A 16,109-nucleotide genomic window follows, 5' to 3' on the forward strand; every position below is an offset into this window, starting at 1 on the left:
TTAATCGTCAGGTTCCTAAAAGGTGCCCGGAGGATTACTCCCTCCCGGCCTAACCTGTTTCCTTCCTGGGATCTCTCGGTCATCCTTATGGGACTCCGGAGACCCCCCTTCGAACCGCTTGACTCAGTTGGACTCAGGGCCCTCTCTCTCAAGACCGCCCTGCTGATCGCTCTCGCTTCCATCAAGAGGGTCGGGGACCTGCATGCGTTCTCTGTTAGCGACGCTTGCCTGGAGTTCGGTCCGGCGGACACTTTCGTGATCCTAAGACCGCGACCGGGCTACGTGCCCAAGGTTCCTACCACACCCTTCAGGGATCAGGTGGTGAACCTGCAAGCACTGCCCCGGGAGGAGGCAGACCCAGCCCTTTCACTGCTGTGTCCAGTATGTGCCTTACGTATTTACCTGGACCACACAGAGCACCAGACGCTCTGAGCAGCTCTTCGTCTGCTTTGGGGGACAGCAGAAAGGGAATGCTGTCTCCAAGCAGAGACTCGCCCACTGGGTTGTCGACGCCATTTCCCTGGCTTATCACAGCCAGGCCGTGCCCCCCCCCTTTGTGGGTCCAAGCCCACTCCACCAGGAGTGTTGCGTCCTCGTGGGCACTGGCTAGGGGCACTGCCCTAGCAGACATTTGTAGAGCAGCGGGCTGGGCAACACCTAACACTTTTGCGAGATTCTACAATCTCCGAGTTGAGTCAGTATCGTCCCGTGTTCTCTCAGGCACCGAGCCCGTAGAACTCGGTGGCACGTCCACGATCTGACCGGGTGAATCGCTTGCACCCAGCGCCCTTCCCCCTAACCAGGGGAAACAGTGCGCCTTCATTCCCAGGAGATCCCAGGTTTGGGACACTGGTTGACTCCTCCCTAGCCCTCGTGGGTCGCAGTTCTGCGGAGGAACTCGCCGACCCAAACCACTGCGGGTACCGCAAGCCACCCTGTACTGGTATAGGTGCCCCACAGGTAAGGCCGGACTCCCCTGTGTGTAAAACCACGGTTCTGTCCCCTCACGAGTTGACTCCGTGTTTCCCTTAGGCAGTTACAGCTGCCTCGGTTGCCGTGCTGTATGCTTCCCCCCTCTGCGAGGCTGGATCTACCACCGCACTACTTTTCCGCATAAGACCTAAGTATAGGCCATGCGATGTATTTGCCACTCAAAATTTGACTCCCCTCCCGAGTAGGTGTGGCCTCCGCAGGGTCTTCTCCGCCCTAATAAGGGCTAAGACCCCTTCCCTCAATGCGTGTAAGGGCCCCGACCGTAGTTGCTCTATGCGAGAAACATAGAGAGAAAAGAGGCCCAGCCAGGCTGGCCCGTTCCCATGTTGGCGGCCATCACCTTGTTCCCCCCTCCAGGGTAACGATAAGGAATCCTGATGGCTTAAATGGGGCATTGGGGAAGGGTACGTGCAGCCTGATACAGTTGGTCGTTCTGCACGTAGGAATACCTGCTCGCTCCTGTATCAGCAGATCACGTACACGGCTCAGCGAATGGCTCTTTTTAAGTGGACCCCTAGTGTCACTTCTCTGACACAACGTGGAGAGAGCGACAGAAGGGGAACGTCTAGGTTACGTATGTAACCTCCGTTCCCCGATGGAGGGAACGAGACATTGTGTCTCCCCTGCCACGTCGCTGAGCCGAGCCCCTGTTGTGGCCGGACCATTTCCGGCTCCTGAATGAACTCCCGTATTTGCGCCGCTTAAATACCCGTATGTCCGGGGGCGGGACATGCAAATACTGGTTGCCAACTCTCATTGGCCTTTTTTCATAGTTCAGAGGTGAATATCGGCGCTCAAGAGAGACCCCTAGTGTCGCTTCTCTGACACAACATCTCGTTCCCTCCAACGGGGAACGGAGGTTACATACGTAACCTAGACGTTTCTGGTGAAGGTTCTTGAATGTATTGTTGTTGCCCAACTACACAATCACCTGTCCTTTAATAATTTACTGGAGCCTTTCCAATCCAGCTTTAGAACTGGGCATAGTACCAAGAAAGCCTTGGTGAAAGTCATGAATGACCTCTTCATTACATCAGATACAGGAGTTAGTAGCATTTTGGTCTTACTAGACCTCAGTGCTGCGTTTGATACTGTAGGTCACACTATGCTCCTGGATAGGCTGTATAGGTGGCTCAGAGTCTCAAGGACTGTGCTGGACTGGTTCAGATCCTACCTTACAGACATTCCCTGTTTGTTGTACTGGGCATTAACAAATCTTAGACTGTGCTGGTCTGGCAAGGATATACATCATACACAGTACATGCTACCTCTATCTCAGATTATCAGGAAAATCCTGGGGAATCTTTGCTATGCTGATGATACTCAAATTTACATTAGGACTAGGCCTGATATCACTTGCACCTCAACAGCTCTTACTGATTTTTTGCAAGAAAAAAAAAACATGGATGAAACATAACTTTCTCAAACTTAATTGTTCAAAAACAGAAATTTTGCTTATATGCACTCCAGCTGCTAGTCGCAAAGCTGACCATTTTGAACTGATGGTTGACAATAGCCTGGTACATCCCTCTTCTCAAGTGAGTAACCTTGGTGTCATCTTCGATGCTCACTCAACATTTGACGCTCATTTTAAAAATATTTCTAAAACCGCTTTACCATCTCAGGAACATCGCATCGACTTAGGCCCTTCCTCTCACTGCCTGATGCTGAAAAGCTTATTTATGTTTTATTACATCTAGACTAGATTATTGTAATGCACTTTTCTTCTGGTCTACCAGCAAAATCCATCAAAAGTCTCCAATACATCCCTCTCATGTTCTCACTCACAGGTCACCACGTCAACACTTTACTCCTGTGCTCATGCAGTTGATTTGGCTTCCATTTAATGCACGTATAGATTTTAAAAAATCTCATTTTAATTTACAAAGCAATTCATGGGACAGCTCCAGTGTACCTTTGTGAACATGTTACTCTTTACACACCCTCTCGCTTTCTCCACTCTGCTGGCAGCTTTGTTCTTCAGCAGCCCTCCTGTAAACTCAAAACTATTGGGGAGAAGCTTTTTCTTGTACTGCCCCTAAGCTATGGAATGCTCTTCCTCTTGCCATCAGAAAAGCCCCTACTCTGGACTGTTTTTAGAAATTACTAAAAACTATTTTTGTTTACAAAATATTTATTGATTAGGAACCTTTTTAATCTTAGATGTATATATTTTAATGTGTTTGGTGTTATTGAACTCAATGTTTATTTTATGCTTGTAGCACTTTGGATTTTATAAATAAAATTATTATTATTATTTATTTCATTATTATTTAACAATGCATTAGATTATAGTACCTAAATATTTTATATAGATTTATTGTATGTACATTCCTTCCTTGACAGGAGAATGAGGAAGAGTCCATGTTTCTGGATTCTACAGGTGCTACTGTTAATGCCGTTTGCTCAGCAATAATTTAATACAATTTTGAATTATACCCCATCTTGTATTCTGCATTATTATTATGATACCTGTGCCTGAGGGAGACTGAGATACCAGTTTAGAGTAAACAAAACGCTTAGTGCACATAAGCAGACAAACTCCGAGAACTTCTGTAACTCCAAGCATGAGATGGAGTTGTGAAGCACAGAACAACTCTGAAAACACTGTAATAATGCTCTAACTTAATATAGACTGGACAGAGCAGCGCAAATACACATTGAAATGAGCAGAAGATTTATTTATTTAATTAAATCATAATTAAATAAGCAAGTAAATAAGATCAGCTGTCAAATAACACTTTTAGGAATGCAAAAACAGGGCATGGTTTAAACTGATAAGAATAAACAATTGTCTGAATGTTTTCTCACTAAAGCGAAGTTAGTGAATCAAATCTAAGGGGCCATTAACACGATTACATAGTACGCATTCTCGCTTTCATGTTCCTTTTAAAAAAAATGTGACTATGCATAAGCTGTTTGATGCATTTAGCTATTTTTCAGTGTCTTATGCCATGAGAGCGTGATGAAGATTTGTCAAGAAATTCAGATTATAAAAATGTCAAGACCCCTGTATTCGGTTTCCTTCAGTTGCGCTCTGTCTAGCTATTTTTGAAGAATGTGTCCTGTGTGAATGCCTCCTGACAGCCTTTTAAAGATACTAGAGATCATCTTAAGCACAGTGACTGCTGTGAAAACCGAAAGTTTATAGTCATAACTCCAGAACCCTATGTGACAACACATTCCTGGTGCCAAAACAAAACTGTGAGTCACAAGTTGATATTTTGTGAAAAGAGACAAACATATGATGCTGCGGACAACCAAATGATGTACAACATTGTTTGCTGCTAATACAAAGGACAAAAAGCTCACCAAATAAATATATATTTTTAAGTAAATGCAAAACAGAGTTTCATGGCAAAAAATAAATAAATAGCCGGTTTTCTCAATTCACTTGCCAGGTGTTGCAAAAAGTTAATTATGGTCCCTGTGCACACACATACACCCACACACAAATTGCATCCTGCAGGATTTGTGCTTTTTGAGAAGCCACTTGCATGTTTCTTTTCTGTCAGTTAGTTTATTAAATCCTCCATTCTTCAAAAGCTCCAATCTAATCTACAGGAGACTCTAAGCAGCACCATTCTAATGAGTAAGACCTGCAAATTAACATCCACTCAAAAGCGCCTAATGCAGTTTAGCACTATGACAAAAAAGGGACGAAAGCTCAAACTACTGCCAGCTCGCCTCAGAAATGAGCTCCGTCAACACTGCTTTTGCTTGTGACACAAGGTATGAAAGCTCAACTTTATAAGATTAGATTTGTCTAATTATGTGCCAAGTAGGTGTTAACAGATTTGTGACCTTGACAAGTTCACATTTTCTGCAGAGCTTGTTTGAATAACAACGGCTGTCTGCTTGATATATTTCCCTAAATACGTTTCAGCATTTTAAATTATACTTAAAATGAGTTTGTCTGTTCACATTTGAATTCTGCCTGCTTATGGACTGTGGGCAAGCATCTTTCAAAATGAACAATCAAAAGAACCTAAATTTATTTTTACTAGGCTATGTGCCAAATGCATTTTGGAATAGCACATTACAGTCTTCCCAAATAATTTCACTCAAAATAGTTGAAGTCAACCACACAGATAATCCTGAAAATAAACCTCTTAAACATAAACAAATTACTGTGCACCCATATTTTTAATACAAGCTTTTCTTCGCTGGATTTTTTGCATGGCCTCTCTCCTGACATGGTGACCTTTAAGTGTGTCTAAATTCACACACACTTTTGGGCCCACTGAGTAGAAAATTGGATAAACAAATACTTTATCAGCATGGCAGACTCCCAAGTGCTCAGGCAGCTATGTGCACATACACAAAGATGCCCAGTGGAATCAAAGTACTTTACAGCACAACATCTTTACATGGTTAATAGTTCACTCAAAGCACAGGATGTGAGAAGGACATAAAACTAGAGGATAAACAATCAGTACAGAAAAAGTAAGTCAAGATGGATAAAATAGATTAGATGGGTTGGATGAAATCAGAGTCCAAAATGAACTTTATTCCACACCTGACAAATGAGTGGAATAAACCAGCCTGTTTTTTGCATTATTGTAATAAAAAAAGAAAAAGGTTCTACTATGAGCTCCTTTATTCTTACGAGTCCCGCATCATCCTGGGTAGGTCAAAAAAGCAGAGGCGTGACCCTGACAAACTCAGAGGGAGGTGAGGAAGTGGAAGTGAAAGATCAGAGGAGGTCGGGTTCCTACATGTGGCGGACATGTGAGGTACACTTGCTCCATATGGCCACGGTTTGTGGGAAAGGGGAAGTTCGAAAGGGGGCGGCTTGTGGACATGTACCTGTGCCAAAATGAAGAGCCACAAGCAGAGTGTACAATGCCACACACACACATACTCTTGCCCTCCCCACTAATAAAAAGGAGATTGTCTACCACAAGGACAATAAGGTGATCTCATACAGCAGGAAACATTAACAGCAGGTCTTATTAACAGCAAAACAACAAATAAAAGTGTTTAAACTTGTCACTGATACACAAAACAAATCTAATACATCTAAATAGCCATTCATCTAAAGTATGTATTTTTTATGTCAAAATGCTTTCTTATCCTAGTTTATACAAGAAAATACCTGAAAAGTTTAACACTGTGGCTCTGTGGTGCTATCAATAAATTTCTCCCTTTGTCTGAGCATCAGGGCATGCACAACAAAGCAACATTTGCTCAACCATTGGCATTTGAGGTGGGACTATCTGTTTGTCCATCCATTGGAAGACAGGGAAACAATCATTATTTTTGCAATTCTGCTTAGCACAGAAATTACACACTTCAGCTTTAAGACACATTTATATACTTTTATACCCCTTGTGCATGCCCATATATTTCACAGCTCTTCATTTATGCCCTCTGCCCGTTCTACCCGTTTCTCATTAACATTTTGCCTCAGAAGGGAGTGGAGGAGAGTTGAGGCAGAGCTGGGGGTGGGAAGGTTATTGTGGTAAATGGATTCAGGAGAACATTCCTAGCCTCCCCCTGGCAGTGCGGAAGACCCCAGAGGTGCTAATGATATCCCAGTGGGTCCTCCGTGCTGCTCCCCCTGAGCTCATCCACTCCATTACCTCCCCTTCCCTTCCATCTTCTCTCCTTCCTTCTCTGTCTTCTCTTTTCCACCTCGGTTTATCCTGACGATCAGTGGCCTACCTGGGAATTCTGCTTGACAGGAAATCTAAAGCCAAAGGACAAATGTTGTGCTAGAAGAGGACGAGTTTCTCGTTTTAAATAAAAACATCAATGTTTAAATTGTTCAAATGAAGTGACTGTGATTAGGTAATTTCTTTTATAAAAGTTTTAAATAGAACAGAATATAGTATAGTATTGTCTAGTATAGTATAACTACTGTCATAGTATTAGGTTGTTGAAAACTTGTAGTTTTAGTATTTGATTAGGTTTTATAAGAGATTTAGAATAGAATAGAATAGAATAGAATAGATACATTTTTGCCACATGCATGGGCTGAGGGATGTTGTTGTCATTTTAGTAGGTGATTATGTCTCTTTATGTTATAAAAGTCAGAGAATAAAATAAAATAGAATAGAATATTATGTTATAGAATAGTTATTGCCACATTCTTGGGCCGGTGGAAACTGTTGACATTTTAGTATGTGGTTATGTCTCTTTCTGTTACAGAAGTTGAAAAATCGAACAGAATAGTTAAAAAAAAGAATAGAATAGATTTTTATATAATAGTTATTGCCACATTTTTGGGCTGGTGGAAATTGTTGTCATTTTAGTTTGTGATCTAGGTCATTTAGGTTGTGATTTAGGTCACTCTCTTTTACAAAATTTAGTTCAGAAAAATCTCTAACATCATTCGTAATGCAATACATATTCATACTTTTTAAGTGTGACCTAGGTGTCCAAATACTTTTTAGGGCCACTGTATTTCAGATGCCAACTGAACTGATGCAGCGCAAAAAAATTAAATGCTAAATACAATTTAATTAGGGTTAATCACACTATAAAACGCCATCTTTGGAAGATCCCAGAACTGAAAATCAGTATTCACCTCAAATCACTTCACCAGCAACTTAGGTCTTATTCATGTTTGTTTTCTGGGTGTAATTTTTTTCTGAGTAAGTGCTTTGATCAGTTTTGACATTGTCATATTTTCATTACAAGGTTCTCAGTGTGAGAGAAGAGAAAGCGCATGGGAAAAGAGACCGTTTCTGCTGCCAAGCTAATAGTGAGTAAAGCATCTCATTCATATTTCAAACGTGTGTGTTTGTGTGTGTGCGTTAAGCCTTTCTCTTGTTTTGTTTTCCAACAGATGTTCTGCTGGTTGCCTTTGGCCATATACATTATCTTAACTACTATAATTTAAAAAAAATCTACTCCGTGTATCCCACTGAGTCCTTCAGACATTTGCTTATGTTTATGTTTGAAGAGTATTCTTTAGCTACAAAGTTTATAAGAAATATATTCCAAAATAAACTAATACTCAGGTAGCTTGGATGTGAAAATCAATAGAGCATCTTTGAATACAGAATAAATGAAGCTATTCTGCATACAATTCAGCCTTTTGTCTCTATGGTAGAGCTTTTACATAAAAAAAAAAAACTTCTCAGAGATGGAGACAACGCTTACCTGACTCACAGGAAAATGTCTTTGACGTCTCATCGCAGAAAATAATTGCCACTGCGTGCTTCTTAGTCTCTCGGGGCATTCGCGTAATGTTCTTGATGTTGTGGAGCTCAGTTATCTGCAAAAGTAAAAGACAAAACTCATTACCAAAATTAACAAACTTAAGTGAAGGGGAAAACAACAAAAGCAGGGTGACACAGAGGCAATGTGCTTACTGTTATCTGAAAATACAATGATTAGAAATTACTGCTCTGCCTGGCTTTAGGGAGTAATGAGGACAAGAGTTAGTGATAGACTTCTCTCATATCTATTTTCACACTAATAACTAATAAGACATTTTTGATTTAGAGGTAAAGATCATCCAGAAACTTACAATAACATCATACTGTAATATTAATTAAAAGTTACCATAATATTTTTTTAAATGCACCTATACCCATCTTAAAACCCAACCTATGCTTTGCATGTTTATTTTTAATTTTCTGTATTTTTGTTTTAATTAAGAAGAAATATATAAGAAAATATGTTTCTAGTTTCCATACAGGTTTCATCCAGTACACTTAAATATTAAAGGTAATAAGATATACAACTAAGCTGCCACCATACAAAAACAACATACTTCAATTAGAATGAATAAAACCTGAAATAGTTTTGATATGCCTTCTGTTTAATTGTGGTTAAGGAAAGGGACCGTTAGCACTTTAATAAATGAAGCTGGCTGGGACAAAACTTAAAATAAATTCATTCATGATTTGTTACAACATCCATGATAAACAATGTTACATCTGAGAAAAGCAACCTCCTAACTGGAGCTAAGAAAACAAGCAACTATCTATATTTCAGGACTTCAAGTAAAATGTAATTCATTTTCTAGAGTCACGCTAATCAAAAAAAATCCTAGAAGTTCACTTCTTCCAAGCTCTGTTCAAGTTGTATATTTTTATAGTCGAGACCACAGCAGACACTACACCTCTCCTCTCAGTATTGCCAGTGGCATTTCATGTTTTGTATGAGAACGTTTTGCCTGTGGCAATATATAGGAGGTTTTTACATTTGTATGAGTTTGTCTGTGTGTTTGTGTGCTTGTGTATGAGGCTGAGTGAGGCTCTAGGGATTTTGAATCTGATGAAGGGTTTTCTCAAGGCTTTGAATGAACTTCTCCAGCTCAGGTGCATCAGTGGGTGGATGATTCACAGATGGGTGTGATAAAGCATCTTCTAAAAATTGCTCTGCTGACAGCAATGCAGAGACTCGAGACTTTAAGAACAGTGTAATAAATATACAATTACTATGTTATAACACTAAATCAGACTAAAGTATAACACATTCACAGTGCTTTAATCTGAGTTCATGAGGCAAGAATTAAAGAGTACTGTAGCTTGAATATCGTGAATATCAAATGCTGACAATGTGCCCAAAAGGGAGCTTAGAATATGGAATCGGGCCTCACAGGAATAAAATAAATGTGAAAATTATTTTTTAATATCTTTTTAAATCAAGGGGATCAGGGTTTGGCTGGTTGGCATGGCCTAGTTGGTCCCTGCTGATAGATGCCATAACTATACCATCTGGGCCTAGAAAGCCTCTTTCTCCACTGACAGCAAAGTAGCAATTAATTTTTTTTCAATTGTAATTGAAGTTGCATATTATTTTAGTCAAGGAAAATAACACATTTTACAAAACAAAAAAAGTGTGTCCAACTGTAACAAACCAATTCAAATATGTTGAAAAATTTATCAAATCTTTAATTTGAAAACGCACTCTTTCATTTTTTGAATAAGTCATCTTGGACACCTAGGGCGTGGATGCAGCATGTAGCAAACAGGAAATCTTTAAAAACACCCTCAGAGCTTAAAGGGTTAAAGTTTAGGATATTGCATCATAAGTAGCAAATTCTTAGCACTAATATTTTGACCTAGCATGTAACTTAGTTCAAGTGCACTTGTGTATATGTTTTGTTGTCTGTGCAGATATTGCATTTATGTTGTAGATATGGCCAATTAATTTCATGGGATGTGTTTGAGTGAGGTAATTAACCTGTTTGTATAGTGGTTAATTTTGCTAGTGTTAAACTCTTTTCTGCTCACGCAGCTCAGAAAATCCCCAGCAAAGTCAATGTTTTAAATTATTTTAATCAATTATTCAGAAACCAAAAAAAAAAAAAAAAAATCAGAGAATGCATGGAATCAGAGGACACAGAAACAGACTTTACCACAGCTAGATGTGGCACATGTCATTTTACATGTGTAATACAGTGTGCCTGCTATAGCGTCTTTTTGCAAATACTGATAAGCCAAGCTGTTGCTTTGTACAACATTCACTTGTTTCCCTCATGTCTAAATAGTAATCTTATTAAAAGACCTGTTAGAGCTGATCAAGGCACGTTCCCACAATGCAGCGACATCAAACCGTGTTGTCAAGGCCCTAATCTACAGTCGCATCTATGCTCATTATTCTAGAATGTTCTGCATCTTCTGTAAGATCATCAGCCATCACCCTGATAATGAGTCATAATTGGAATATTTTCAAAGGGCTTAAGGATAGGAAAGAGATGTAATGCTTGGTATTACTCACACTAAAATTAGGAGCTAGCTCCTGGGCGGAGGTAAATGGAATTGGAAAATAGCCCGTAATGGAATTTACTCTGCAGTGGATGTCATAAACATCTAATTCTCATATTGCATGAAGAAGGGAAAATTAATCTTGTCTCATTTGTAAAATACAAAAAAGGGAAAAGAAGTCCTCTGCAGTGTCCAAACTATTCAATCGTTTCTTTAATGTAATTTGAATGGAGTGAATTTATGTTTTTCAACATCTTTTAATTTAAAGGCGTATGCTGAATTTATTGAAATTTCTAGTACTCAGATTACAGTAACTTACGTTCAATGAAAAATAATTACTTTTAAGTACATTACTTGTGTTAAATATTTCTAAACAATATTATTTATTTGTAAAACAATTAAAATGTGAATTCATATGTTCATTTGTACTTATTTTTGTGTTTCTGTGACAGCTGAAGGGTGTACCAATGAACAAAGAGAAAATAGACATTATTTAGATATCAAAATATTTTATTTTGTGATTAGTGTTTTAGAAAGTAACTTAAAAGTAAAGTAATTAGTAATATGATTACTTTTTTGATGAAGTAATCAGTAAAGATTTTTAAACAGTGTAGTAGTTAGTAATCTGTAGTGGATTACTGTTTTTTTTAGTTAGTTACCCAACACTGTTCATAAATAAACAAAGGAAATGTAATTCATGGATTCAAAAGCCTTTATTTAATATTGTAGTATTAAAATGAGTTCATAATATTATTCAATATTCATCAATATTATACAGAACATGTTGCCAACCATATACTGTATGCTTGCTCTTGAGTCACTTAAATAATAATAAATACATAGTTTGTCATACTTTGTGCTGAATAAAAATAAAAATAAATAAACATATTAAAGATCTACTCACTGGACTAACACAAAATGTTTTTTTTTTTAAAAAAAAAAGCTTAGAAGCTGAATTTGACAATGCATATAGGCAATAAAACCAAATCTAAACAGGCGTTTTTTTAATTTGCTAAACTCCGTGACATACATTTAAAGCTGAAGTATAAATCGGCTTTTACTTTTACTCTAAAATGTATGAAAAAATGACACCTGTGGGAAAAAATGAGTATTGTAGCAGTGCTGAGTTGTAGTATTCAACAGTTTGACTGTTGGTGTATATCTGGTAGACTACGAATAATTTAAAAAGGCATCTAACATTCCTAGGGCAATTTAACATTTGTCTCCTTAGTAAAAGTCTTTCCAAAAACTGTTGTTTTAATAATTCCATAATTGTTGTGCTTTAGGAAGCATCTAACGTAAGCCAACCCCCTGTTAACAATTTCAGATTGGGTGAGGAGGAGGTACTCTATGATGATAAAATCAAATCCTTCATCTCTGTGACTTTAAAAGTCATTGTATTGGTGCCAATATCAATACAGATACAGGTCTGCCTGGATCAATACTCCAGGGAGAGCACATCATACAATCATCTGCCATTGCTTCTGCCACAACTCAAGTCATACACTCATATTCACACCTTTAATCTGAGCTACAGTCAGCTCCAAAAGTATCACACAGTGATCACTATGAAATGTGTATGACCCCTGCTAACTAAATAATTAGACTCTGCTTTTCTTTCACGGCATGAACCCTTGAGCCAGAACCCTCACTGTCAGAGAAACTTCTCTTGAGGGTCGCTGTGCAAATAAATCATGTAGGTAATGAATAGAGTTATCCTTGAGCCTGTAATGAACCGAAGGTGCATATTAAACAGAATGGACCCAATGCTGTTCTTAATTCAATGAATTCATTCAGTGATTTGTTAGCATGATTAAAAGGAAGTTGTTGAGAAAGCTTAGCTTTGCACATGGCTGCATGCAAGTTTGAGTACACCGAGACTGGAAAGTTTCTGTTCACATAAACATAAAATTATTTACCAAATAATTGGACAATATTTGTCCATTTTGAAAATATTGGCATTGGCCGCCTGGCCGATTAACATAAGTATAATCCTGCAAATGGTAATATTTAAGATACAATAGCCATCACTGGGTGGTTCCATTGTTTTGGGTACATACCTGTATTTGTACACTTGAGATAAAAAAGTCAGTTGTTTTTTTCCCCCCAAAGGAACAAAACATATAAATGTATCTTTAAATGCACACAATATGTCTTTAGGGTACAATTTTACACTCAAAACGAGTTATACATTTGAACAGAAAAGGTACTGAGGTACAGAAAAGGTCCCACTAATTGTTCTAACCAGTGACGAACATTGTACTTTAAACAGTACATTTGTTTCTGATAGTGCAACCCTTTTCTGAAAACTGTTGTTTTTTCTTTTCTTTTTTTCATTTTGAATATTGAATAATTATGATGTAAAATAAGTGTTCACTCATTTCAGAAATTTTGTTTCCACCTTTTTTTATGTTATTTAATTGTATTTGTATTTTCACTCACTGAGCACATTACACCTGTACACCTTGTTGATGAGAGAGGTCAAAGGAGAATAGCTAGAGAGGTTCGAGCTGACAGAAAGGCTACGGTAACAATTTAGTTTTTTGGTTCATGGTTAGTAAGTGTTATTTCCTAATTGCTTGTGCCTCAAAAGTATAGAAGATGACTATTATTCCCCATAAACTTTGCTTTTGCAACCATGACAGTGATATTTATTTTCCAAAACATTCCAGATAGATTCAGTGCTGAGTAAACTTGAATTAACTTCTAGAACTTTCTAGAAATGTCCACTAATATACAGTACATAGTAGTATAAATACAGGGGCCTTAAGCCCACCAGTTCAGTTTAGTGCCAGCTGCCTAAGTGGATACATCTCTGCATTTTTCTGAGATGGCATCAAGAGGCTCCAAACATCCAGCAGACGTCTGCGGCCAATTTATCAAGATAAGAGCGAAAAAGTACTCCATAGAAGCATCTACTAAGATGTGTGAGGCCTACAAGGCATATTTTTGCATGCCTGTTGGGGATCAAGACAAACCCTGGGCACCTAATTTCACCTGTGAGCACTGCAAAAAACTGGAAGGTAAGATGGACCGTTGTTGCTCAGAATTGTATGTTATAAAATGTTTTCTTTTTTATAATTGTAAAAGTTTTTAATTTTAAAATGTTTTACCATTTTCAATGTAATTGAAAAATTATTTCATAACTGAAAAATGTTGCGAGAATCTCTTACACATTAGTCATGGGTGAAATTAATGTATTTTTGTAGGATGGTACAGAGGGGAAAAGAGAACCATGAATTTGCGATCCCAATTTTGCGGGAACCCACTGACCACTCAAGCAATTGCTACTTCTGCATGGTGGACCATTCCAAACATCGGAATGGCAAGAATGCACCTGCTATCACGTATCCGGACCTTCCTTCATCCATCGCCCTGGTGCCACACTGCCATGAGCTCCACGTACCCACTCCTCCGGAGAGAGAGCAGCCGTCTTTATAAGAGAGCAGCAAGTCGGTGAGCGAGGAAGACATTGTAGATGCAGATGATAATTTCAGAGGTGGAGCCGAGGAGAGAAACCCATACTACCGCAACCAAACAGACCTCAACGACTTGATTAGAGATCTTGGTCTCCCTAGTCCCATGCTGAGCATTTGGCATCTAGGCTCAAGCAGTGGAACTTGTTGGATGAAAGTCACAGATCAGAGGAAGCGTAACCAACTTTTTTCCAGCTTCTTCACTCATCAAGATGGGCTCTGCTTCTGCCACAATGTGACCAGTCTGTTTGAGGCAGTCGGAATAGCCTGTAACCAGAATGAGTGGCACCTCTTCATTGACAGCTCATCCAGGAGCCTCAAAGCTGTGCCGCTCCATAATGATAACAAGTACCCGTCTCTTCCCCTGGCTCACTCGGTGCACCTCAAAGAGGATTACAACAGCATCAAGACTTTGCTGGACGCCTTGGAAGTATGATGAATACATTTGGGAGCTGATTTGTGAAAGTGATTTACAGTATAATCATAAATCTCTAAAAACTACTCCCTTCCAAATGTTTTGTAGTCATTTTTGTATAACTTTAGTATAAATACATGTTTTTGTTTTTTCTGCCTTTGTGAATATGCCAGTTTTCTCATTGGAAATAGGTACATTTCAAAATATCCCTGTCCTGGTCACAAAAGCAAAGTTTGTGGGGAATAATAGCCATTTTCTATACTTTTGAGGCATAAGCAATTAGGAAATAACACTTGCTACCCAGAAACCAAAATTGTGTCACATAGAATAATCACACTGTACAATTGTAGTGAGGTCCATTCTAGAGGCGGATGGGCTACAACAGCAGAAGAACGCGTCAGGCATTTTATTAGAACCGTAGTATTCCTAATAAAGTGCTCAGTGAGTGTATATCAGAAATACATCAACAGCCGGCCAACCTCTAGATATCGGTATCTGCACTGGTCATTAAAAAAAAAAACCAGTGGATCAAAAGCGGATGTTACCTTATGAAAGCTTCTGAAGTATGCAGCTTTTTCATCTGGATATTTCTCTAGTCGTCGAGGTCCTTTACTGGATGCTTTCTTGAATACCAGCCAGCATCTTCTGAAGATCTATAACAGACATATACTTATTTATAACTGCATTTGTAATATTTTGTATAAAAAAAATCATCACTTTTGAACATAAAAGTGTACACTACAAAAGTACATCATATTTAAGACTAGTCACCTGGCAAGGCAGTGGTAATAAAACAAATAACAGCTTGCATGCAACATTCTGTTGCTGCAACCAAACACAATTTTGATAATCAATTGATCTGTTAATTATTTATTTGATCGATTAATCATATAAAAATACATATTTTATATCCTGTATTTTATTAAAAAATAAACAATATATTATATAAATATTTATATATCAAATTATAAATGTATGAATTTATGCTATACAGTACTATTATATTACTATACTATTATATACTATTTATATATATATAGTTTAAAAAAAAAGTTTATAAACAAAATTCTCTCTGGAACATCCCTTCCAGCAACATTGGACACTTTCATAGACTGAACACTCACAACCCAGATAGCATTTCAAGGGAAAAGAGAGGGTGTGAAAGAATGTGACCAATCTCTATAAAAAAAAAAAAAGAAAAGAATGAAAATATAAGAAACACACAACCTTCGTTCATTTCCCCTGTCCAATACTGCCAAGAAATCAACACACTTTTCTCCCAGGTTCACCCAAAAAGTCTTCTAAAGACTAAATAGTCCTGGCCAATCAATAACCTTGCAGTTTCATAATTAACAAATGAGGTTTGAATGACCTTTTCACAGAGGGGCCGTCCGCATCTGCTCAAAATCTCTGATTTATATGCATAATAAAGAGTCATACATTAAAAAATGGAAGAGAACTCTTCAAATGTAGTTGAACATTTTATGACTGATATTTACCAAGGGTTAGCAGTCCACCTGGATTAGTGCCATGGTTGATCATCTACCTTGAAGCCTT

At 38.3% G+C, this 16,109-nt stretch overlaps 1 protein-coding gene across 1 annotated transcript in view; it reads right to left on the reverse strand.

Annotated features, from left to right (window-relative positions):
* LOC127634540 (docking protein 6-like) overlaps window positions 1-16,109 on the reverse strand; it is a 116,316-nt gene that overhangs the window by 52,203 nt on the left and 48,004 nt on the right. Inside the window, exons 2-3 of the mRNA XM_052114143.1 lie at window positions 15,098-15,205; window positions 8,104-8,218 (exon numbers count right to left, since the gene is read on the reverse strand). Coding sequence (XP_051970103.1) covers window positions 8,104-8,218; window positions 15,098-15,205 — 223 coding nt within the window. The remainder of the gene's footprint in view (window positions 1-8,103; window positions 8,219-15,097; window positions 15,206-16,109) is intronic.

The sequence above is a fragment of the Xyrauchen texanus genome, chromosome 41 (genome assembly GCF_025860055.1).
Source record: "Xyrauchen texanus isolate HMW12.3.18 chromosome 41, RBS_HiC_50CHRs, whole genome shotgun sequence".
NCBI lineage: Eukaryota > Metazoa > Chordata > Actinopteri > Cypriniformes > Catostomidae > Xyrauchen > Xyrauchen texanus.